The sequence below is a fragment of the Mobula hypostoma genome, chromosome 24 (genome assembly GCF_963921235.1).
Source record: "Mobula hypostoma chromosome 24, sMobHyp1.1, whole genome shotgun sequence".
Classification (NCBI taxonomy): domain Eukaryota; kingdom Metazoa; phylum Chordata; class Chondrichthyes; order Myliobatiformes; family Myliobatidae; genus Mobula; species Mobula hypostoma.
Window position 1 is genome coordinate 8595495 of NC_086120.1, and position 25776 is coordinate 8621270.

The 25776-nt window shown below is 42.5% G+C and overlaps 1 protein-coding gene and 1 pseudogene across 1 annotated transcript; one reads left to right on the forward strand and one right to left on the reverse strand.

Annotated features, from left to right (window-relative positions):
* Positions 1-25776, reverse strand: part of LOC134337163 (ubiquitin carboxyl-terminal hydrolase 35-like) — a 42542-nt pseudogene that overhangs the window by 13903 nt on the left and 2863 nt on the right.
* LOC134337228 (immunoglobulin lambda-1 light chain-like) lies at positions 15427-17702 on the forward strand. Its single transcript, XM_063032064.1, has 3 exons — positions 15427-15534; positions 15638-15994; positions 17012-17702. The coding sequence occupies exons 1-3, from the start codon at positions 15489-15491 to the stop codon at positions 17332-17334; spliced, it is 726 nt and encodes a 241-aa protein (XP_062888134.1). The 5' UTR covers positions 15427-15488; the 3' UTR covers positions 17335-17702.

The window sequence follows — 25776 nt, forward strand, 5'->3', positions numbered from 1 at the left end:
ATGTATTAGTACTGTCAAAAATACCACACTCTATGGTGTGAGGAATGATCATTTATGACTGAAACACTGGTAGCAAACAATAATTGCCTCAGATGCAATAATATTGTCTAAACAATACATAAGAAGATAAACTATATTCTCTGTATGAGGGAAAAGTTTTATAATTAGACTCGTATTTAGTTTCACTGGCATGTTGAAATTTGTTGTTTTACAGGAACTCTGCATAACAATTTCTAATAATAATGAACTATAAAATTCAATAAGGGATATTTATTTTTCTAACCCCTTATAGGTGGTGGACATGTGTGTACAAGATTTCAGATATTATTGCTGTAATTTTTTGCAGCCACTGTCCCAGTCCAGGTGTCACACCCCCAAGTGCTCCTATCACCACTGGGAATGGTTTAGCTTTAACCTTCCACATCCTTTCTATCTACACATTTAATCCCTGCTCTTTTCTGCAGTTTCTCATATTCTTTCTTCCCAATGATTCTTCCATTTGGGATTGCCACAGCTATTACTATTGCTTTCTTCTGTACCTTCTCCAATATTACGATGTCTGACTGGCTGGCCAGTACCTGTTTATCTGTCTGTACTTGGGAGTCCCACAGATTCTTACCTCTCTCATTCTCCACTACCTTCTCAGGTTTTTCCCATTTGGACTGGGGAGCATCCAATCCATACTCAGCAAAGCTGTTCCCATGGATAATTAGTACAAATTGGTTGTGCCATTCAGTGTACATTGTCCCTGCCTGCATCTTGCATCCTACTACTATATGCTGGATGGTTTCAGCAAATTCCTTGCATCGTCTGCATCTTGGGTCTTTTCTTGTGTCATAGAACCCTGTTTCTAGTGTTCTTGTGTAGCCAGGAGCAGCGGCTCGATGCTGTCCCTCAGCCCTGCCATTGGTAGGACTTTCTTATAACAGCCACCTCTGAAACTAACCCGAAGCCAATATATATAAAAGATTAAAGTAAATAACCAGTGCAAAAAGAGAGGGGAAAGTACCGACGTGGTGTTCATGGGTTCATTGTTCATTCAGGAATCTGATGGCGGAGGGGAAGAAGCTATCGCTGAAACATTGAGTGTGTGTCTTCAGGCTCCTGTACTTCCTCCTTGATTGTAACAATGGAGAGAGAACATTTCCGGAGTGATGGGTCCTTAATGATGGATGTTGCCTGTTTGAGTCATCCCCTTTTAAGGAAACTGCTCAGCCTTTCCAATGCTGATCCCTCAATGAGGACTGGTGTGTGTTACGTCAAATTCCATAATCCATTGCTTGGTCTTACTGACATTGAGTGCAAGGTTGTTGTTATAACACACCTCAATCAGGTGATGTATCTCATTCTTGTATGCTTCCGCATTGCCATCTTTTGTTCTGTCACCTTCAATGTTTTGGACTGTTTTTTCTTAAAGAACTACTAATAATGGCCTGTCTTACAAGATTAAGAAGTTCTTTTTTTTTTACAAAAAAGAGAGTCACAAGGGAAGGGTATTGGATCTGCCAGTGATAATAAACCTAATAATCATTCTGGTACTGATTTTGGTCTTTTGATTAGAGTCCAGCTTGTTGCTTTCATTGTATTTTTCTAGTTTTACATTTCCTTACACTGGCTTTTATGTTTGTGTAATTAAAAGGACTCTGCAGAGAGTCAAGCTCCATAAGACACTTGGGCCAGACAACATCGCAGGCTGAGTACTCAGGAAATGTACACATCAGTTCACTGACCTCTTCACAGACACCTAAAACACTTCATTATCCCCACATGCTTCAGATTAGCTAACTGGTAATGGCACATGTCAGAAGCACCGCTCCTGCTGGATGATAAATATGCTTACCGACAGACCCACTCTATGTCGGATGGCAGCATCTGTCAAGCATGTGGTTCTGGTACACTGAGAAAACAGGACCCATGTATCAGAATGCTGTTTCTGGATTTCAGCTTAACATTCAACACCATGGTCACATAGATCTTGGTAAACAAATTCCTACTCTTCAGTCTGAATGCACCACTGTGCAACTGGACATAGGATTTCTCAATAAAGAGACTTCAAATTGTCAGGATGTACAACTGCTCATCAGTCTCCATCATCCCCAACATGTGCAGCCCCCACATCCCAGGGCTGTGTGCTGAGCCCATTGCTCTGCACTCTGCTCACAGATTGTGGTCTCGTATCGGGCCAATTACTTCTTTCTCAATGTCAACAAAGCAAAAGATATCATTATTGACATCAGGAGAACTCACATCACATTGCCAGCACAGCACTGGAAATTGCGAGCAGTTTCAAACTCCTAGGAGAGCACATCTTGTACAGCCTCTCAGGTCCCAGAACACAATCCACACTATCAGGAAAGCTCACCAACATCTCAAGTTTCTGAGCAGGCTAAAAAGAGCTGGATCCTGCACAACCTCACTCATGTCTTTCTATGAATGCACAGTCAAGACCTTCTTAACAGCCTTTATCATGCGTCGGATGGAAACTGCACTGTGGTAAACAAGGTATTCTCTACAATGGGTATGCCCTGTACATCACCAGCACCAGCCTACCTGCCATAAAGGACATATATGCAGAAAGATTCTGGAAAAGAGCCAGTAATATCATGAAGGATCCCACCAACACTGACATTGACTGTTTGCACTACTTCCATCTGGGCGGTGGCTGCATAGCATCCATGCCAGGATGGCCAGACTGAAGAACAGTTAATTTTCACAAGCAATAAGGATGATCAACACTTCCACCCGTGAACCCTCACCTCCACACCCCCAACTACTTTATCATTTCATATCAGAGTCACCTTCTGTACAGACACTCCTGTACTTAGTGTCAGTTTATGGACATTCAACCAAACTAGATATATAAGCTATCTCATGTATTCATATTTATTGTTTCTTTTAGTATTGTGTTCTAAATCGTGTTTGCTTTTTGTGTTGCATCAGATTTGAAGTCACAATTATTTCATTTTCCTCTACACATTCATAGTGCCTGGAAATGACAATGTTGAATCTTGAATACTGAATCTATTTATCCACGGATGTTTAGCAACTGGTAGTGTATCTGTTTCAACTAAATATTGGCCAAAGTGAAGTGTGAATTGGTAACTTCTCTGAGGTTTGTTATCAGGGACCAGTCTGAGTGCTTTTCCAATATGAATGTGAAGCATTTGCTCAGATCCCTTTGTTATTTGTCTGCTTTGTTTGCTGGATCACACTGGACTTATCTGACCTCTACTATGATGAACATCTAATAAACCAGCTGTAACCATAACTTTGGCAACACATTTTGACTCCCGAAGAATCACCTGGGCAATATCATCTCCAGATCTAACCAAAGCTATAAAGGGAGTTGTACTATATTGGAGATAGATGCTGTCATGTCATCTCAGTGACCAGACATTACAGAAACAAGTGAAGAAACTGGGAAATATCAGTCAATTATCTACGTTATTAAACGCACAAAAACCTGGAGGTTTTAGTAGGGAGATACCAGTGCTAAATTCACTGTCTCGGACTCAGAGGTCATCAGAGGAAGCTAAGTAATAGTGAAACAGAATATTTACTGGACATAGTGAGGGCAGAGGTGATCAGAAGAAGCTAAGTAATAGTGAAACAGAATGTTTACTGGACATACTGAGGGCATATGGCCCCTCAGACCAGCATATTATAAATGACATTACATCCCCCTGCCAACTACCCACAATCCTGCAGTTTCAGATATTTATCTGGCTCCCTTCTAATTATTTCAATGTATTCTCCCTGCACTAATATATTGGCTGTGATATTTAGACAGTGACAGAGACAGATCTAGCTCAAGTGAACTCACGTGTGGCCACAGATCACGCAACCTTTTTCAGACTCAAACCATTCATGTTTTAGTTACTTTCTCTCAAAAGCTATACAGTCAGAATGCTACCTAACACAGCCCATTAGTCAAATTTTCTAGGGTCAAAGATCACATATTTCATCTATGAACTAGATATTTCCAATTCAGGATAGTTTGTGACTTGGATGTAAACTTGCAGGTGGCATTTCCTGCTAGTTCTGCCCTTGTGCACTTGGTAGTAGAGTTGAATGTCTTGGGATGTGTTGTCTGAGTAGCCTCTGGAAGTAATAGCAGGACATTTTGTCAATGGACAACACTACATCCATTGTATACATGTGGTGGATAGAATGAATATTGATGTTTTTTTGTTTAAGCCTATCACCCTCTCAGATCATAGGCTACGGACACACTCCACTGTCCTGACCAGTCATCAAAGTTGTACCCAGGTGTAACACATCTTCGAAAACCCCTCCTCCCAGGGATGAGGAATTTGAAAATTCTGTCAGTGCTTCTGTCGCTCTCAGAATTTACGAGCTAACCCCACGATGAACAACTTCATTGTGGGGCTTCTGACCATCCATGTTGGAGTTTCCATGGTTGGTGGTGGAAATTGGCCTGCCTTGTCCCAGATGGTGTTGAGATTCTGAAATGATTTTGGACCTGTACACATCTTCTAAAGTGGAGAGTATTCCATTTTGTTCTTGTCTTCAATGTTGTAGAGTAAATGGTGGAAAGGTATTGTGATGGTCATGGCACTGAATTTCATGGTAGGTAGCTTAACATATTCTTCTTGGGCATGACCCTAGTCTGGCACATCTGTCATGTGAAGAAAACTTGCCCTTATTAGCCAATTCTTGTATGTTGTCCAGGACATGCTACATGTAGTTATGAACTGGTGGATGAGCTGAAGAGTTGCAATCATCAATCCACACTATTGCTTCTGTTCTTACAATGGAAGGAAGGTCATAGATGAAGCTTTTAAACATTGTTGCGTTGAATATACTGCATGAGTTCTCCTGCATATATTCCATGAGAATCTCCTGCAAAGACATCCTGGGAATGGAAACACTGACATACAACAACGACAACGGTATTCTTAGTGAGTGTTATGATTCCAATCATTGGTGTACTTTCATCATGATACCCGTTAACTTCGGTGTTAACAGATCTCATTGATGTTGCGATTGGTCAAATTCTGCCTTGATAATGAGAGCAGTCAATCTAATTTTTACCTCCAGAATTCTGCTCTTTGGTCAATGTTTGACCTAAGGCTATGGTGAGTCATAGACTTACACAGAACAGAAATCGGACCCTCAGACTACATGTCCATGTCAAATAATTTAGTTTTCTGTACCAGCCCAACTTATCTGCTTTTGGACTGTAATCTTCTCTGCATTTCAAGTGTTTGTCAAGACTTTCTGCCTCTTCCACTTCCACACAAGTCATGTTCCAGTCTCTAAGTGGAAAGTTCCCCTCAGGTTTCCTATAAATGTCCTACCTCATTGGTTTAAGGCTCTCGATCCACTGTAGAAATATCCTTATGTCTACACTGTCTCCCCCTCATAATTTTCTGTCCCTCTATCAACTCTGAGGCTTGACCTCACCAAGTTCAAAGGAAACAAACTCAGTTGATCAAATCTCTCGTTATACCTGAACATTCAATCAATTATTCAGACATGCTTTCCTACAAATATCACCATGCTGACTATGTACCAGTCAGAACAATCTTAACAAGATTAAACAGAAAGCACCAACAATTAAAGTTTCTAGTTGAGACAACAATTAACAAACACATGTGCTCTAGAAAGCTCCGAGCCCAATGCTCTCTGGATCACTGCACAGGCCCCAAAGAGCTCAAAACAAATATGCTCCTTAATATCACTGTCCCTTGCCCTAAACTCTCCATTTACTATGGATTTATCCCTTTCTGAATAGAGTTGAGATGTATCCATTGAAGATCTCTCACACATCCCCTGACTCCAAGCAGAGTTTCCACTTTGCCCCGACAGCAAACTATGCTTTCCCTATTTACTGCTTTTTACCTAACATACTTGTAAAATGCCTTGGGATTCTTGTTTACCTGTGTGCTAAGTATGTTTAATGACTCCTCTTTGCTCTTCTAAGATCTCATATATGTCCTCATATTCAAGGATCTGTTCCACTTTCAATCATATAAACCAGCTATGTGTTTCTTTCATTGCTTCATTAAGCCCTTCATATACCTTGATATTGATGATTTCTTAATCTAACCATCTATTCCATTCACCTTTATAGGAGCATGTTAGCCCTGAGCACTCACTCTCCCACTTTTCAGACACCCTGACTAGTTAGATATTGTTTGTACCCAAAGCAGCTTCTTCCACTCAGCTTTACCTCTTACTGAAATGGCTTTCCCTGAGAAGTGTGAACACTTCACAAATCAGCATTGAAACGTACAGAACTCTTTCCACTATCACCAAAATGCTGCTTATTGACATTTCTACCACTTCTTGAGACTCACTCCTAAGATAAGGTGGTGTACGGACCATTCCCAGTAGGACTACCAAGTTACGGCAGAAAAGAATCATCAATGCGCTTTACAACATTCACCCATCTAATCCCCTCACATTGAGGCATCCCAGTGCACTCTGCGGCAGTTAAAAACACCACTATATAAATCCCTTGCTAAATGCACATTCTATAATATGAATTCCCTTTATTTATTGGTTCTTCTATCTCCTACTGACTTGTCTGCATATATCTAAAGCCAAATATTTCTGTGAAAATCCACGTGTGGTTCATTTATCAAATTATGGCCGTGTAAGTGACGTTTAATACCATTGTCCATGAAATGTTCCACGTTTGCTGATGAGTGAGAACCAACTAAAAATACAGAAATTAGCTGGAATTGATCTGTGCGACATTTGATGAACAGAACAAATTTGAGTATTATTCCCCATTGACAAGTAGAGAAAAATCTTGTATCTGTTCAGAAAGCTGGGATGCCAAGTCCCAAGTAATTTCACTCACTACCCAGACCCAATATGGCAGATACATAATTTAGTACAAAGTCAGTTTGTAGTGGTGGGACTCCAAGCCAGATCCAGTGATGGAAAATGAGGTTCCGAAACAGAGTATATTTTGTGTCCTTGTTACATTCAGTATTTCTCTATGAAAGAAGAACTTGTTGGGAAGGCCAATATTCACTAAAGTAAAGAGGAACGAGAGGATTTTACAGTAATTTTTAAAATTTCAGTAAGACTGGACAGAACCATTCTGAGGGAGATATCATCAATCACTGAAGAGGCAAAAACGAGAGGTGGAGTCCAAGTTATTAAAATATCCAAGAAGAAGGTGGGTACATTTCTCCGTGCTGAATCAATGAAAGAAGATTATCAGCCATGATCATGTCAGATGAGACAGTAGGTCCAGGGGACCGAATGGCCTACTACTGTTCCTAGTTGCACTGTGTCCATGTCCCTCTCTGCAGCCTGTTCCACCACTTCACCAGCCTGCCACTGCCACCTTAATTTATATTGCTATCATCTTCAGACTGCACTGTCCCGAAAAGTTTTGTTTCACCTGCAAATCAGGAGGTTGTGTCCACTGAACCCAAGTGCAGCACAATAAAAGAAATAGGCAAACGGATAGTGGTCATCATAATTATCACTGGGGTACTCACTCACACCTACCTCCAGTCTGATAAATAACCTGTTACTGCTACTCTCTATTATTATTGCTGTATCCTTTTTAGGTTCAGATACACATTGTCAGACCTGTTGTTATTATACCTGCCTATGACATCTCTTTCGATATACACACTGCACTCTGCATGAAATTACTCCTCAGGTCCCTTTTAATTCTTTCCGCTTTCACTTTCAACCTAGGCCCCCTAGTGTTTATTTCCCCATCACTTGGAAAAGGGCCTTCTGGATTTGCACTATCTATACTCCCACTTCATTTTTTATAACTTTGTAAGTCTACACTTCATTCTCCCCACTTTAAGGAAAAGGTCCTCACCTACCCAACCTCCTCCTAAAACCCTCAGATATTACCAACATTCTCAGAGACTGTCTTTGCTCTCTTTGCAGCTTAATGAGGTTGTTCCTATAACAGTGCAATGAACACTGTACACAATACTCCAGGTACCACCTCACCCATGACTTTTAACTGTAATATAGTGTCCTGAAACCTATATTTGATGGTGTGACTGATTTGGCTAGTGTGGCAACTGAATTCTTTTCAATCCTTTATAGCTGTGCCGATATTCTGGACACTATATAATATTGCGTATTGGTCTTTCTATTCCACAACTTTCAACAGAGGCCGACCATTTTCTGTGATTGTCCTATCCTAGTATTATTTCTCAAAACATGGCACTTTGGTGGCAAGGTGGAAATATCTCGCTAACAAAGGAGATGTATGCCAGTTGTACCCTCTGTTAGCCTCAAGTCATCCTTGGGCAAGGTGTAACCGTTACCTAACACCCCCCCCCACCCCGATCATGGTCAAGAGAAGCCATGAGAGCAGCTGATTGATGCTAGTATGAGTAGCAGGTAAATATCACAACTCCAGGAAACGGTACCACTGACCCCAGGCAGACAATCTCTGAAAAGTTTTGATCATGGCTGGGGTCACACAGCTTGGAAAAACACTGTCTAGAAGAAGGCAATGGCAAACCACTTCTGGAGAAATATTTGCCAAGATCAATCATGGTCATGGAAAAACCATGATTTCTCACATCATTCATGGCACAAAACGAAGAATGCAAAAATAAAACAAAAACCTTATAGCTATCTGGATTGAACACCATTTGCCATTCTTTTCACCACTTATCCAACTGACCAATGACCCCTGTGTGTTTTGACAAGCTTTTGTTTCAGTCATCGATGGCCCAGCAAATCTTCACCACCATTACAATTATATTGATCTCATTAGTCAATATTTCAGGATGTTCACAGGCATAGATTGTTATAGAAACAAATCCAACTGTGGTAAATACAGAGCAGTCACCTGACTCACCACCACATGGGGGATAAATGACAGATTCCTCCTCAATCACCTTCATCGGTGACCGTAAAGCTGCTCCCTGAATCACTGTGTGAAATTCATTCACCCACAGAACAGGGGACATGATCTTCACTGTATGACTATTCCACTGACTCCATCAATCAAGAGGGTCTATAGAACATACTTCTCAAATTTGGTTCACAATCAAATTCAGTTCTATCTTAGATTTACTCTAAAAATGTTTAACAACAGATTCATTATTTGTGAAGACCAGTGTCAATCTTGCAGACTTTCCTGAACACTTTTCTCAAACTGTCTTGCTCCTATGTTGCACCTCAACTCCAACAACATTTCTGCAGGAGTGCAGATAATCCCCAGAACTAACAGGAAACACTTAACCAACATGACTGCACTTTTGGACCAAAGTTTCCCAAACTCACTAGCCAGCCTGCTTTGTACAGGTGATTCCAGCATTTAGACATACACAAAGAAATGCTCACCCTTTTATTGAGGAATACTACATAATTAACCTTCTGCTCAACTGTCACATAACTCACAATTCACTAGGGGACCCAGGTCACTATCTTTTCCGATACACCTGAGCTGTAGCTCAATTACAGAAGATATCTTAAGGGACTGTAAACTACGACCAACAGTACCTCCACAAAATTATCAGGGACAATTGAACTAATGCCAATCTTCTCAGGCAAACACTTGCAGTTCTAAGTCCATAGTTACATGAAGTTCTGTATGCTGGACAGGGAAGGTTGTTCATATACCTGAGTCCATTGTGTTGAATTAATATCACGTATTCCAAGCTCTGCCATGGGAAAAGTTTGCCTGATAGACAGAAAATAAGATTCAAATGTCTGTTCAATACCTCTTTGAAGAATGGCAACATCCTCAATGACTTCTGGAGACTCTCCTGCCTATGACCAATATAGGTGAAAGCGAGCATTTGGATTTGAGAAGGAAGAACCTCAAGCCCATGGATCAGGAGTATATTGTTGTCCTGTATCAGTGGTGGAGAGAGCAGAAAGCCTCACAGATTGCACACTCCCCACCTGTCAACCTCCTCCTGCCTCATCCCCAAAAGAGTATGTGGTTCTCACATTAACCTCATTAGCTGCTTCAGATCCCACAAAAGTTGAATAGAAGTAAGATATCACAATATCATCAGCACACAGTTCATCAGTTTTGTTTCATTAACATCTTGAATTTGCCCATTCCGTAAATCTTGTGTGAAGCTTCTTGTATTTTATCATTATTTTGTCCTTTCTATAAAGATGTTTATTTCTGTTCTGGAGATATTTATCTCACATTATTCTTTTTTCGACCTTTCATCTTTCATCTGCACTAAACAACACTGGTCACAATTCTGGCCGCTCGGTCCGGTCGGAACTGTTTACACCAACGCACCTCTTCCTCCCATGCACACACACACACACACACACACACACACACACACACACACACAAACCCATGAACAGATGCTAATCACCCATGGTCTTCAGACTTCCTTCTGCACTATTTATTCAGACAAACATTGATCTGTACATTACTACACCCACAAAGTGAAGCAGGGGAATTAATCACCATCCTTGTTCTGCTCCCTAATATTCCTACTACCTCCTTAAATTCTGGCTGTTTACAGTATTCTGCTTCACATTCACAGTGTAATATGTGACATTCATATGGAATGGAACCAGGCCCTTCAGCCCAAACTGTCAATAGTAACCATCAAGCCTGTATTTAGTCGAACTATGCACTAATCCCATTCCATTTCCTTAACTTAACATTCTATTCAAGTTCCCTTAGATTGTACCAGTGCCGACAAATAAATGGGGCAATTTACAGCAGCAGTTAATCTACCAGCCTACACTTCTTTAACATGTGGAAGGAAACTGCAGCATACAAAGGAATACAGCAGGGATATAGAACTGGTGGAAGTAAATTGCTTTCGTTTAAGTTGACACTATTTTGGGCACATGGGGAAGAGGCCTATTACTTTCAGGAACAGTTTGATATTCTGCTCTACAAATGAAGACTTATTCTTGTTCCTGATCCTCTGCCTGCACAATGAATTCATTTGCCTGGCCAAGCCTCTGTACCTAGAGGAATATGTCCCCAAACAGTACTCTGAATATAATACAGTTAGAGGGCAAGTTGTCTTCAGGGGTTTCCTGACCCATTTACCTGCTTCTCTGTCTGTCTGGTGATATCCTAGTCTCCCCACTGCATGCAATAACTTTAGTTACAGGATGACAATCGTCATCTGGGTGTCCATTCCTATAGAACTGAGATTTTCCCTCAGAGAGTGACGTAGTTAATTCAGAAACAAAGGTTCTGAACTTAAAGAGGGGTAACTTTGAAGGTATGAGACATGAATTAGCTAAGATAGACTGGCAAATGACACTTCAAGGATTGACGGTGGATATGCAATGGCAGGCATTTAAAGGTTGCATGGATGAACTACAACAATTGTTCATCCCAGTTTGGCAAAAGAATAAATCAAGGAAGGTAGTGCACCCGTGGCTGACAAGAGAAATTAGGGATAGTATCAATTCCAAAGAAGTAGCATACAAATTAGCCAGAGAAAGTGGCTCACCTGAGGACTGGGAGAAATTCAGAGTTCAGCAGAGGAGGACAAAGGGCTTAATTAGGAAGGGGAAAAAAGATTATGAGAGAAAACTGGCAGAGAACATAAAAACGGACTGTAAAAGCTTTTATAGATATGTAAAAAGGAAAAGACTGATAAAGACAAATGTAGGTCCCCTGCAAACAGAAACAGGTGAATTGATTATGGGGAGCAAGGACATGGCAGACCAATTGAATAATTACTTTGGTTCTGTCTTCACTAAGGAGGACATAAATAATCTTCCAGAAATAGTAAGGGACAGAGGGTCCAGTGAGATGGAGGAACTGAGCGAAATACATGTTAGTAGGGAAGTGGTGTTAGGTAAATTGAAGGGATTGAAGGCAGATAAATCCCCAGGGCCAGATGGTCTGCATCCCAGAGTGCTTAAGGAAGTGGCCCAAGAAATAGTGGATGCATTAGTGATAATTTTTCAAAACTCGTTAGATTCTGGACTAGTTCCTGAGGATTGGAGGGTGGCTAATGTAACCCCACTTTTTAAAAAAGGAGGGAGAGAGAAACCGGGGAATTATAGGCCGGTTAGCCTAACGTCGGTGGTGGGGAAACTGCTGGAGTCAGTTATCAAGGATGTGATAACAGCACATTTGGAAAGCGGTGAAATGATCGGACAAAGTCAGCATGGATTTGTGAAAGGAAAATCATGTCTGACGAATCTCATAGAATTTTTTGAGGATGTAACTAGTAGAGTGGATAGGGGAGAACCAGTGGATGTGGTATATTTGGATTTTCAAAAGGCTTTTGACAAGGTCCCACACAGGAGATTAGTGTGCAAACTTAAAGCACATGGTATTGGGGGTAAGGTATTGGTGTGGGTGGAGAATTGGTTAGCAGACAGGAAGCAAAGAGTGGGAATAAACGGGACCTTTTCAGAATGGCAGGCGGTGACTAGTGGGGTACCGCAAGGCTCAGTGCTGGGACCCCAGTTGTTTACAATATATATTAATGACTTGGATGAGGGAATTAAATGCAGCATCTCCAAGTTTGCGGATGACACGAAGCTGGGTGGCAGTGTTAGCAGTGAGGAGGATGCTAAGAGGATGCAGGGTGACTTGGATAGGTTGGGTGAGTGGGCAAACTCATGGCAGATGCAATTTAATGTGGATAAATGTGAAGTTATCCACTTTGGTGGCAAAAATAGGAAAACAGATTATTATCTGAATGGTGGCCGATTAGGAAAAGGGGAGGTGCAACGAGACCTGGGTGTCATTATACACCAGTCATTGAAAGTGGGCATGCAGGTACAGCAGGCGGTGAAAAAGGCGAACGGTATGCTGGCATTTATAGCGAGAGGATTCGAGTACAGGAGCAGGGAGGTACTACTGCAGTTGTACAAGGCCTTGGTGAGACCACACCTGGAGTATTGTGTGCAGTTTTGGTCCCCTAATCTGAGGAAAGACATCCTTGCCATAGAGGGAGTACAAAGAAGGTTCACCAGATTGATTCCTGGGATGGCAGGTCTTTCATATGAAGAAAGACTGGATGAACTGGGCTTGTACTCGTTGGAATTTAGAAGATTGAGGGGGGATCTGATTGAAACGTATAAGATCCTAAAGGGATTGGACAGGCTAGATGCGGGAAGATTGTTCCCGATGTTGGGGAGGTCTAGAACGAGGGGTCACAGTTTGAGGATAGAGGGGAAGCCTTTTAGGACCGAGGTTAGGAAAAACTTCTTCACACAGAGAGTGGTGAATCTGTGGAATTCTCTGCCACAGCAAACTGTTGAGGCCAGTTCATTAGCTATGTTTAAAAGGAAGTTAGATATGGCCCTTGTGGCTACAGGGGTCACGGGGTATGGAGGGAAGGCTGGGTTCTGAGTTGGATGATCAGCCATGATCATAATAAATGGCGGTGCAGGCTCGAAGGGCCGAATGGCCTACTCCTGCACCTATTTTCTATGTTTCTATGTTTCTATTATTTGAGGACATATTGCCTTTTTTACTCAACAGACTTATTTATTTACTTGGGTATTCAAAGAAGATCAATGCATGTATAAACTCACTGGGACATTACCTCCTGTTCTGCATTTCCTACTACAGCATTGCTCCAGATCCTGGTACTATGGTCAATCTCAGATATTTCACATTCTTGCTTATGTTTATATTTACTACCCATCCAATGGTACCCAGAGGAGGTTTTGGTGAAGGCCTCTTATAAGTGGCTGTATCAATGAGTTGGGTTGGCAGGCCACTGCAGAGGGCATAGTGTGGCACTGGAGATGGATGCAGTCACTTCAGATGATACTGTAAAGGTTGTTTTCACCAAAATAAACTTTATTCATAATAAAAAAAAATGTTTAGAAGAGTAAACCGTGTAATACCTTTTCATTCTGAGGAAATCCATTAAGTATTTTTCAACTTATGTGGTCCCCTTGGATCCTATACTTGCCGCAAAAATTGAGGATTTTCCTCGTTAAACCAGCCCCCTCCTGAACCCTACACTGTGGCCCTTCCCCACCGATCCCCTGCGGTGACTGCACCAAGCTTCAATGCATCATCAGCACATACTCCTGCAGCCTGAAATGTGCGTATTTCGCCGAGTTGATAATCTTTCAGCCGCACCTGATAATCTGTCTCACGATGTGACGCCGGGAACGATCCGCAGATCAGACACTTTTCCGGCGCGCTGCTGCTCGGAATGAACCGTGAAGCAGGCCCTAGCACTTTTCTTCATATCTTCTTCGCAACCCCGCAGTCCGCAAAGAGGCAAGTGACTGTCTCATCCCAAAAAGAGTCCTGTCACGGGGAACGCACATCGACAGTGATGTTCCGGGCATACAATAGGGATCTGACTGTGAGAGCCCCTCACTCCGCTTGCCAAGCAAGGTCTTGGTGCCTAGTGGTGAGGTCTGGAGATGAGAGTTCTGCTGGATGATCTAACAAGCCTGCTCAGGGAACAACCCCGCTGTAAAACATCGAGTCCTTCTGCTGTAGTGTCTGTAGGACGTTCTGCGTTGACCACTGACTAGTGGGATTATGGTCAAAAGTGTTGATCCGGTAGAATTTTTTTTGCCACAAAGGACACGTCGTATGGCACCGTTTAGCTGATTGAGAAATTACGAGGTGACGGAGCCAGACTCATTTTTCACAAAACCGGGAACAGAAAGAACCTCGACAAGGATACTTGGTACCCACGTACTCAGGTGCCACGCACATTCTGAGGCAACCACGCATAAAGATGCTGTCCAACGTGAGGACGGCATTTCGTACTTTTAAACTAATTCAAAGGAAGACACTGCAGTCCGAAACATCAGTCTAATGTCGTGTTTAACTTTAAGCCAGCAGCGCATCTATTAGGTGTACCTTGTTGACCTATGCAGTTCACGCATCTATACATATATCTCGTAATTATTTATTTAAACAAATAAGAACACTCAGTTAAACTATGTATGTACTGAAATAAGTAAAATATTACGCAAATAATACTGAATATTAACTACACAAAGGTGTGATTTTGCTTTGATTCTCCAAGGACTGTGCATTGTGAACCGTCTTCCTGGCTCCATCTTGGATTTCCAGAAGCTCCCGGAAGATGGCCCGGGTGTTTTCCAAACTAGAGAAACAAGGGATGGGCCACACCCTGCGCCAGCAGCAGCAACCCTGAGAGGGTGCCAGGGAGGGATTGAACGCCATATTGAATGACTGATGTGGGATCCGGTATTCTGCACCTTCTACCCTGTTGTAACTGGAAGCGGGAGAGGCATCTCTGTTCCGAGAGATGGAATCAAGGAAATGAAGGGAGAGTATGGGAAATGTCAGACAATGAACGACCTGCTCATCTGCACGTTGTCTTGAACAGATATGTCAGTTACTGATGGTATCATCGCCTCAATCCGGTGGCGTGTGACGGTGAATGGGAGGGCTTCCAATCCTTCCTCTGGTTGGTCAGTGGGAGTCGCACTGATTTGCATGGATTTCCTCCTGGAACGAATGGCCTTATAACTGGGGTCCATTGGCAGCGGCGGCCACAGTCCATCACAGATCCACCGGCAGAACGGAAGCAAGAAGCTGAGGGGCAAGAACAATGCGGACGCTGTGTTTTTTCTGGTCTCTATCAGTGTGGCTGGGCTGTAAGTAGAGGCAGCAAGTCTGCACCGCCTGTGTTTGCTGGGGTGGGTTTTGGAGTCGCGTTGAAGAGTCAATCCTTAAAGTTGAATTCCTGTTCTTTCACAGGTGGGGAGTCCCAGACTCTGACTCAGCCTCCAACCGTGTCGGTGAATCCAGGAGCCACGGCCACGCTGAATTGTAACATCGGAACAAAGGATAGCTATGGTGTTGGCTGGTACAAGCAGACACCGGGAACAGTTCCACAGTTGGTCGTATATCGCTATTATTCCTCGAGTAGCCCAAGCTACGGCCCTGGGTTTAGCAGCGACCGTTTCACGTCGACAGTCAACAGCGCCGGCACCGAGTACCCGTTGAGCATAAAGAACACGGAGAAGAGTGACGCCGCCGTCTATTACTGCGGAAAGTGGTTTTCATCCACCAATACTGTCGGATTCGGCCGAGGGACCAAGCTCTTTATTGCAGGCAAGTGACGGGAATAAAATAATGAATAGCTTAAGTACGGTCACTGGCATTTAATAATTGTAACGTTATTATTATTACCTGCGAATTTTACAGTGAAAATGTTGATTTACAATCCGTGCCCAGTGTCAGTTTTACTCGATAGAGTTGCGTTCGGTGAATCGTTTCCGTCTTTTAATGAAGCATTTCTCTTTTCGGTTGTCTTTTCGGACAAACTCTCCTTCAGCACCCATCCATTGAAAGACGCTCTCCCACTGCCCAGTCCTTGCCTCCTCTCCTGCCACGTGTTCCCCTCTGTGCTCCTGTTTTTTTTTTCAGGGGCGCTGTTCAATGATCCAGGCCACTACACCAACTATGACCAGAGCTCCCATTCTGCGGAGAATCCAACCTCCCCATCACCAGAGAGATTGGGAGCAAAATCCCTTGACATCATCCCAGATCACAGAGCGACCTACCCTACCTCGTTCAATGTAGCTCGGGACCGTGCATTTGGTGTTCTCGCCCATTTGGGGGAAGACAGATTGTGGCTTGTGTTTAATCTCTCGACAGCAGCGGGGCCATTTCTGATGGTGGGTAGGGCCGAGGGTGGAGGAGGAACTTGAAATACAGCGCTCAGCAATTATCAGTGGCCTCTCCTATCTTGTGTCAAGAACTGAGAATGGACTCAACTAAATAAACACGGCCCTACTGCCCACTGCCATACTGGACTGAGACACCTCTATCGAGAATGATAAAGGGGCTGATGGCACAGAGAGTGGGCACTGCCCTGGGGCATTTTGATGCCAGTGTGTCTCTCAACTCCGTGAATGACTCAGAACTCAGCATCCTCACCGGTTGGAATAGATTTGTAGTTGGCAAACATGAAGTGTCCTTCTCCGCATCTCTAACTCCCCCTGATGCCTGTCCCTCCGTGAGATACTTGGCCAAAGTCTATGAAGCTGGGATGTTTAACTTGAGCTTACGTTAAAGTGTGAAATCTTCTGTTATTTTGAAACACGTCTTGTCTTGTTCATTTTACAGATCCGCAGCTCCCGGACCCTTCAGTGAAACTGCTTGGGCCGTCAGCCGAGGAGATCTCCGCTAAAGGATCGGGCACCTTAGTTTGCCTGGTCAGTAAATTGTCGATCGGCTTCCCTGTCGTCAGCTGGACAGTGAACGACAGTCCGACGAGCAGTGAGGTGCAAACCAGCGGGGTGACTCAGAACGCGGACAAAACCTTCAGTCTCAGCAGCTACCTGACGGTGCCCGGCGCAGACTGGAGCAGTGGGAAGAGGTACTCCTGCTCAGTTCAACAAGGAGCAGCCTCGACAATATCCGCAACAGTCACACAATCCAGCTGTTAAACAGAGCGCGGCTTCGGCCTTGTTTGTTCCTGATTAACGGGAGATCATGTCCTTGTATCTTTCACCTCTACCACTCTTACTCGCTCTTCACTGTACTTCCCTTCTGTTCCACTCTCTGTAGTTTCCACTGTGATGTTGGAATATTTGTACTCTGATTTGAGGCTGATTTTGTCATTTTTCCTACGGAGAAGCTACGCGGTGTTAAAGTGGATAGTTCCATGGATTTTGGAAATTTCAGGCGGTGAATGATTTTCTCTGGCACCGGGGTTTGGATTAATTAGAATAATTAATAAATGTTTTTGACATTCGCTCTCAGTTTCAAACTAACAGAAGGTAACGGTGACTAACTACCAATAAATATGATCAATGCAGGAATGATTTCCATGTGTGTGTTTTGTCATCTTTCGTGTTTGTTATATTCTGACACCGAGTAGGAGGATCTAAGTGAAAGGAGATTTGTTTCTCTGCTTAGGTTCGTGTCCTGGTTTCCTGAAGTTTCTCCTCAGCAGCTTTGAACACCGAATATTAGCAAAGAACGACGGCAGGTACCATTGAGAGAACTGTGGTGGGTTGACTGCGATGCCAACAGTTGGTTTTGTGGAGTTTAATGAAGGAAATGGACTTAACATGGCTGCAAATACTCAGGTTCTGGAGTATCTTTGGTAGAGAGAGGGATAAATTGTAGCTATGTTCTGGGCGAGTGCGGTTTCGGCAGTCATCACCGATAGTGACAAATTGGAAAATCTGGTTGTCTGAAATAACTGGATTGCAAGGGATGAAAATTGCCCAATCAGAAGTTTAAAAGCTGTAACTCAACTATCTTTTAGACGATGCCGTTGGGGTGAAAGAGTCCAGAAGCAGAATAGTTAAGCATTTGTTTCACATTAATTCCTGATCCCCCTTCCCCTACTGTCTCAGCCGCACGCTCACCCTCTCTGTCTTCTCTTTGCAACCGAACACTCTTCCGATCAATGCATCCTAGGCTGATACCTCAGCCTTTCTCCATTGGCAGCGCCATTACATTTATTTCCCGAACACTGCTCCTACTTTGATCCTTCACCTCCCTCCCCACCAGCTCGCTTCAAATCTGTGAGCCCACCTCCACTCGCCTACTTCCGGTTACCTCGATGAAGGGCTAGTCAACACTTGGTGATTAAGGGCGGGGATTTCAAGTAATGACGACAGTCCTGCTGTTCATCATTCGAGAAGCAGAATATTTGGTGGCAGGGAGAGGAACATTATGTGGGTAAGAGAAAGAGAGATATAGAAAGAAGGAGTGAGAGATGGATAGAGAGAGGGAAACAGCTGATAGAGAAGGTGAGGTGAGGGAAAATGCCCAGGAGACAGAAAGGCAATAAGGAAAGCAGGTGAGAGGTGGGGTCAGAATTACTTATAGAGGAGAGGTAGAATGAGAACACGGCCATGCTGGTACAACTGGAATTGTTCCTTAATGTCCTGCCCCTCACTTCACACAACCTTCCCCTCACTTCACACAACCTTCCCCTCCTTCCTCTTGCTGTTCTCTCCTCCCTTTTAATCTTCCAGTGTTACACCGCTCCCTGCTTTCTCTCTCTCTCTCTCGACACACACACACACACACACACACACACACACACACACACACACACACACACACTCAAATGGACTTTAGAAAGATCTGTGCAGTTTGCATGTACATGGGATTTTGTAGGGATTGGGGACATCCCACAGCACAGGAACTGCAGCGCTGGGTTTCTAATAGAGAAAACACACTCACTAAAACCCCACACTGCATTGAGCATGACCCACTTTTCCCATCAAACAGAGAAATCTCACACCGACCTGTTCCCAAGTTGCCCTTCGCTATTTGTGATATCTTTCTGCTTCCTCCAGAGGTAAAAGAATATTCAAGTAGTAATTTTATACTGAAAAAAGCCTTTAATCAAATATTACAGCATAAACTTCACTGTTCAATTGTTATTGGGTGATTTAGGGACAGACGCAATCTCAGAATACAAGACAGTCCATTTAGAACAGAGATGAAAAGGAATTTCTTTAGCCAGACGGGAGTGGATCTGTGGAACTCATTGCCACAGACGGTGCTGGCGTCCAAGTCGTTACGACAATGACTCGGGAAATATGCTTTTTTAACAGCGGTTGCCAGTTTCTTACTTAGTAAAGGCGTTATAGGGAGAAGTCAGAAGAATGGGCTTGAGAGGAATAATAAATCAGCCATGATGGAGGTGACTCGATGAGCTGAATAGCCTGTTTCTGCTCCAATATCCTGTGGCCTTACGGTAGAATTTACCAAAACACATCATGAGGCCATTCAGCCCAATTCAGTTTCGAGCAAAGCAACCTGATTGGCGCTCTTTTTGTTTTCAAGCATTCCATCAAGACGTAATATTATGAAGAAAATATATCAGTCAAGGGAATCATATCTCACCAAATGTAAGATGTTATGGTTGTTTGACATCAAATATACCAGTCCAAGGATATCACTGAGCAGTTCCTCATGCAACACATTCATCCTTCTTCTTCATCAATAACCTTCCTTCCACTGAAAGATCTCCAGAAGATGATACGGCATAGGAGCAGAACTAAGCCATTTGGCCCAGAGAATCTGCTCTGCCATGATTGATAAATGTTCCTTCTCAATCCCATGTATAAATGGTTGATTTATTACCCTCCTCATCGCCATTCTCCTGCCTGTTCCCCTTAGCTTTGATGTCCTTACTAATCTATAACTTATCAATCTCTGCTGTAAATATACCCATTAACGTGGCCTCCACAGCTATCAGTGGCAATGAATTGCATATATTCACCAGTCTCTGGCTGAAGTTATCCCTCCACTTTACTGTCTAATCGATAGAATTTTTGTTCAGAGGCTCTGGTCCCTGGTCCTAGATTCTTCCACTCTTGGAAACATTCTCTCCGTGTCCACTCCACTAGTCCATTCAGTATTTGACAGCTTTCAATGAAATCCAACCTGTTCTTCTAAACTTCAGTGAGTGCAGGTCCAGAGCCATCAATCATTCCTCATATGTTAATCCTTTCATTCCAGAGATCTTTCCCATGACAGCATTTCCAAATCCAGATAAGACTGCTCACAATACTCCTTGTGCAGTCTGACGAAATGCGTTATGAAGCCTCAGCATTACATCTTGATTTGTATCGTAGTCTGCTCAATTTACTTTCAATAATACTGACTCAACCTGTAAGTTAACCATTATGGAATCCTGCACGAGGACTCCCAAGTCTCTTTGCATGCCTGATTTCTGGATTAGTTCCTTGTTAAGAAAATTGTCTAAAAGCATGCATGACCTTACATTTCCTTTCACTGTCTTCTATCTGCTACTTCTATGCCGATTTTCCAAATCTTTTCAATTCCTTCTACATACTCTCTACTTCCTCAGCACTTCATGCCTCTCCACCCATCCACAAACTTGGCCATAAAGCTATTACTTTCATCATCTACATCATTGACATAAACCATGAAAAGAAGTGGTCATAACATTAACCTCTTGTCAGAGCTTCTGAAGATCTAATTTAAAACAACTTACACTTACCCTCCTTTGTTTATCCTGCCTGGTATTTCCTCAAAGAATTCAAACAGAACTTTCTGCACGATTTCCCTTTTAGGAAACCATACTGACTTAACTCTCTTTTGTCATGAGTCTTCAGGTACTGCAAATTGTAACTCGTAAAAACGAAATCTAACATCTTGCAAGCCACTGACGCCAGACTTACTGGCATTTACATTCCTGCCTGTTATTTCCTTCCCTTCTTAAAGAGTTGAGTTACATTTTCATTTTTTCATTCCTCCGAAACTATTCCAGAATCTAATGGTTCTTGAAAGATCACAACTAATGCTGCAACTCAACAGTCTTCTTAACTGCATCTTTCAGAACCCTGGGTTGTAGTCCATCTGCTCAGGGTGGTCATCAGGTCCAGGTAGCCTATCTGAATACAGTAATCTGTGTTTCTTTTGAAACAAGCCCTGGGGAGATCACATTGGGGAACTGCGAGCAATCTCTGTATTTATTTTTCCATCAGAAAGTCTACGAATCAACCACTCTGTGTATGATCCAAGTCATTTACAGTAATCATAAGCAACAGAGGTCCAAGAACTGATTCCTGTGGAACACCACTAGCGATAGCCCTCCAAAGTGGATATTTCCCATCCACTACTAACTTCTGTCTCCTATGGCCAACCAATTTAAAATCCAGTCAGATAAGTTATCATGGATACAAAGTGACTTAGTTTTCTGAATCAGGCTACCTGAGAAGCTTGTCAAATGCTGTTCTAAAATCCATGTAGAAAACATATACAACTCTAATTTCTTCAATCATTTTCGTCACCTCCCCAAAACCCCTGACAATTTGTAATGCATGTTCAGCCCCACACCAATCCACGGGTAACTATTACTAATAAGAACATGCTTATCTAAATATGTCTAAATCCAATGCCTAAGGATCTCTTCAATACCTTTGTTAGTTGAAAGGGGGAACACTGCTTCCTATCTCCTTTCTTCCTTTTTCTTGGATTCAGCTCTCTGATATTTATGCCATGTTGTGAGGTAATGGGAGGCCTGTACCCACTGGAATTTTGAAAACTGAGAGGGAAATTGGTTAGATCATCAGCTCCAGAGTGTTCTCGGCAGGGAGAATATGAACAGGATGCTTCTTCTCATCAGAACATCTAAAACATAATGTTAGTGTTTAATAATCAGGAGCAGTTTATTTAGGACAAATGCAAAGCTATGTTTGCTTCTCTGAGAGAGCAAAAAATCTTTTGAAACTATTTTTTTTACGGGGCTGTGGAAGCAAAATGAATTCATATTTTTAAACAATGAACAAGTTGAAAGTTAACTGTAACATAGGGTAATGGGAAATTAAGTTTACAAAAAGATCAGCCATAATGTGAATCAATGGCTGAGCAGGATGGAAGGGCTAAGTCATTTATTATTCTCCAAAATCAATCTTTGTGTGGAAATCTACCTACTTGAATTCATGACAGATCACTGACTGGAAGATTGCACCTCCCTGAGCAATATTGGACTTCACTTCAAAAAGCTCCAGATAGCACCCCTTTGTTCATTCTGTCTCAATCTATCCATTGTTTCTTTGGTAGCCAAGTGCCAGTTCAGATCTTATTGGCAGGTACTTGTGGGATATTCCTTCCTGTTAGGGCATATTCTGAAGGTAAGGTATATTGCAAATGTAGCAGTCTAAGTTGGTGAACATTTTTAAACTTAGCACACACTTGAATCTACATGAGTCAGTGGCCTCGGGATCACAAGGTATCACCAACACGGCAGAGAGATGAAATGTTAAATACAAAAGTAGTGTGGTATGTATGCGTGCATGTGTGCTTATGTAAGAAACTAAACATTTCTGTGTTAATTTTGTGAGACAGGACAACCAGTCGTGATGGGTGGTTACTGGCAGTTTGAGATGCCAATCAGATACATGTATACTTGTTTTGAAAACTGTATTTTGGAAAAGGCATTTTCGTGTGTGTGTGTGTGATTTAATGATGCATCCGTAACGTTGGTGTAACAGTTAGATGCAAAGAAATATGACAGGCATTTGTGCAGTACATAAGTTGCAGATTGCAGAATATGTACTCTGTGGGTTTAAGTATGTAGTGTTTAATTTTTATCCACCATTTATATTGTATGTAGTGTGGGAATTAATGTGGAGATATTTGACGGAGACATTACACCCAGTTATATCTGTTAGGATGGCAGTGATTGCGGTCAGCGAATGTCAGGTTGAGATCCCTGAGAGTCAAGCCAATCATAAACCTTGATTATGACCATCCCTAAGTCAATCAGCCCTGGAGAGAAGCAGAGGATTTTCTCAGATTTATCCTCACCAACTTTTCCTGTACATCCATGAGAGTGTCCCGGAGACTAGTCATCAAGATTCTGACAATCCTTTGTAATGACATGGAATATGAACTTTTGCCTGTGATCCTGATACACTTATGACCCTGATACATTCTCCTTGCTGGTGCCCTGACCGAAGAGTAAGCAATAATAGCCACTACTGAGTTTTACCTATCACAACCCAAATTGGTGAAAGTAAAGAATAAATAGCAAGGATTGACTTTAACAACCAATCTTTGACCTGAACATGGACTGGAGATTAAATTTTAAATGTAGACTTGGACAGTAGTTCTCTGGAGCTATGGAAACCAATTAATTGAAAACCAGTCAATTCTGATTAACATTCATTTTGTGTGTGTGGAGTGTGGGTGCAAAGAATGAAGTGTGAAAATTATATGTAATTCAAAGGAGGCATTGTAGATACATTGTAACTATAGAATTTTCTTTTTGCTGCCGGATTCGATCCTTAAAATGTAAAAGGTTGTGTAATATTGAGCCAAACAGGCATCTTCCTCCACGCGTGCCTCATTTTATTCAATAAAACACTTCAGCAAACACAAGCTTCAATATCTCTCTGATGACTTTGTTTGTAATGCAACCGTTCCTGACAGACAGAAAAAACTCAGACTACCCCATCTTTAGCGGTGTTGTCAGGAATTGGGTGTGTATTTAAATACCTACAACAGCAGCAGCAAATTCAGCAGCATGCTTGCATGCAGGATACATTTTCTTTACTGAGTGCTCCCTCATTCACTGTGTTAATTTGGAGCTCAGGTTCGGTTTCCGACAACACTGGAACTGCAGGCCAGCATTCCTGGGAAGGAAAACACATTCAACAAGTATGACAATGGCCAAGACCTACCAATCACACAGAGAAATCTCACACCAATTTCTTCCCAATTAGTGATATCTCAGTACTCACAGCAGGAGGAAAATAAATATAATTTGAGGTAATATTACTGAAAAAAAAATCAGTAAATCAAATAATACATCAGAAGCTGTGTAGTCCTTATTTAGCAACACACATACTGAGGCCATTCAGCCCACTGGGTCTATATAAGCTCCCAACAGAGTAGCTACATTAATGTCACATCCATTCCCCTCACATTCCCTAAAGCACCCTTCGATTCTTTTCCTGCTTCTTTACATAGAGAGGCAGTTTACAGTACCTCAGAAACATAGAAATATAGAAAACCTACAGCACAATACAGGCCCTTCGGCCCACAAAACTATGCCAAACATGTTCTTACCTTAAAACAACATAGTCTTACCCATAGCACTCTGTTTTCCTAAGCTCCATGTACCTATGCAGGAGTCCCTTAAAAGACCCTATCGTTTCCACCTCCACCATCACTGCCGGCAGCCTATTCAATGCACTCACCACTTTTTTGCGTAAAAAAAACTTACCCCTGAAATCTTTATCAGGTCACGTCTCATCGTCCGTTGCTCCAAGGAGTAAAAGCCGAATTCACTCAACCTATTCTCATAAGGCATGCTCCCCAATCCAGGCAATATCCTGGTAAATCTCCTCTGCACCCTTTCTATGGTTTCCACGTCCATCCTGTAGTGAGGTGACCAGAATGGAGCACAGTACTCCAAGTGGGATCTGACCAGGGACCTATATAGCTGCAACATTACCTCTTGGCTCTTAATCTCAATTCCACAATTGATGAATGCCAATGCATCGTATGCCTTCTTATCCACAGAGTCAACCGGCATAGCAGCTTTGAGAGTCATATGGACTTGGACCCTAAGATCTCTCTGATCCTTCACACTGCCAAGAGTCTTGCCATCATATTTGACCTAACAAAATGAACCACCTCACACTTATCTGGGTTGAACTCCATCTGCCACTCCTCAGCCTAGTTTTGCATTCTATCGATGTCCCACTGTAACCCTTGACAGTTCTACACACTATCCACAAAACCCCAACCTTTATTTCACCAGCAAATTTACTAACCCATCCCTCCACTTCCTCATCCAGGTCACTTATAAAAATCACAAAGAGTAGGGTTCCCAGAACAGACCCCTGAAGCACACCACTGGTCGCCAACATCCATGCAGAATATGACCGGTCCACTATCACCCTTTGTCTTCTGTTGGCAATACAGTTCCAGATCCACAAAACAATGTCCACTTGGATCTCATACCTCTGTACTTTCTCAATATTTCTCAATAAGATTTGAATGGGGTACCTTATCAAATGCCATGCTAAAATCCATATACACTAAATCTATGGCTCTAGCTTCATCAATGTGCTCAGTCACATCCTCAAAATATTCAATCAGGCTCGTAAGACACGACCTGACTTTGACAAAACCAGACTGACTATTCCTAATCATATAATGCCTCTCCAAATGTTCATAAATCGTGCCTCTCAGGATATTTGCCATCAACTGACCAATCAACCTTGTCAGTATTGAGCAAGCAAAATTGAGCATCACTGGAAAATTTAAGTGCTCATAAAGAAAACAGACAAATTTCACATGGACAAGCTCAGGATCAATTCCAGGTCACTGAAGCCATGAGGTATCTCACTGCATTGCACACCTCACGTACTACCTAATCA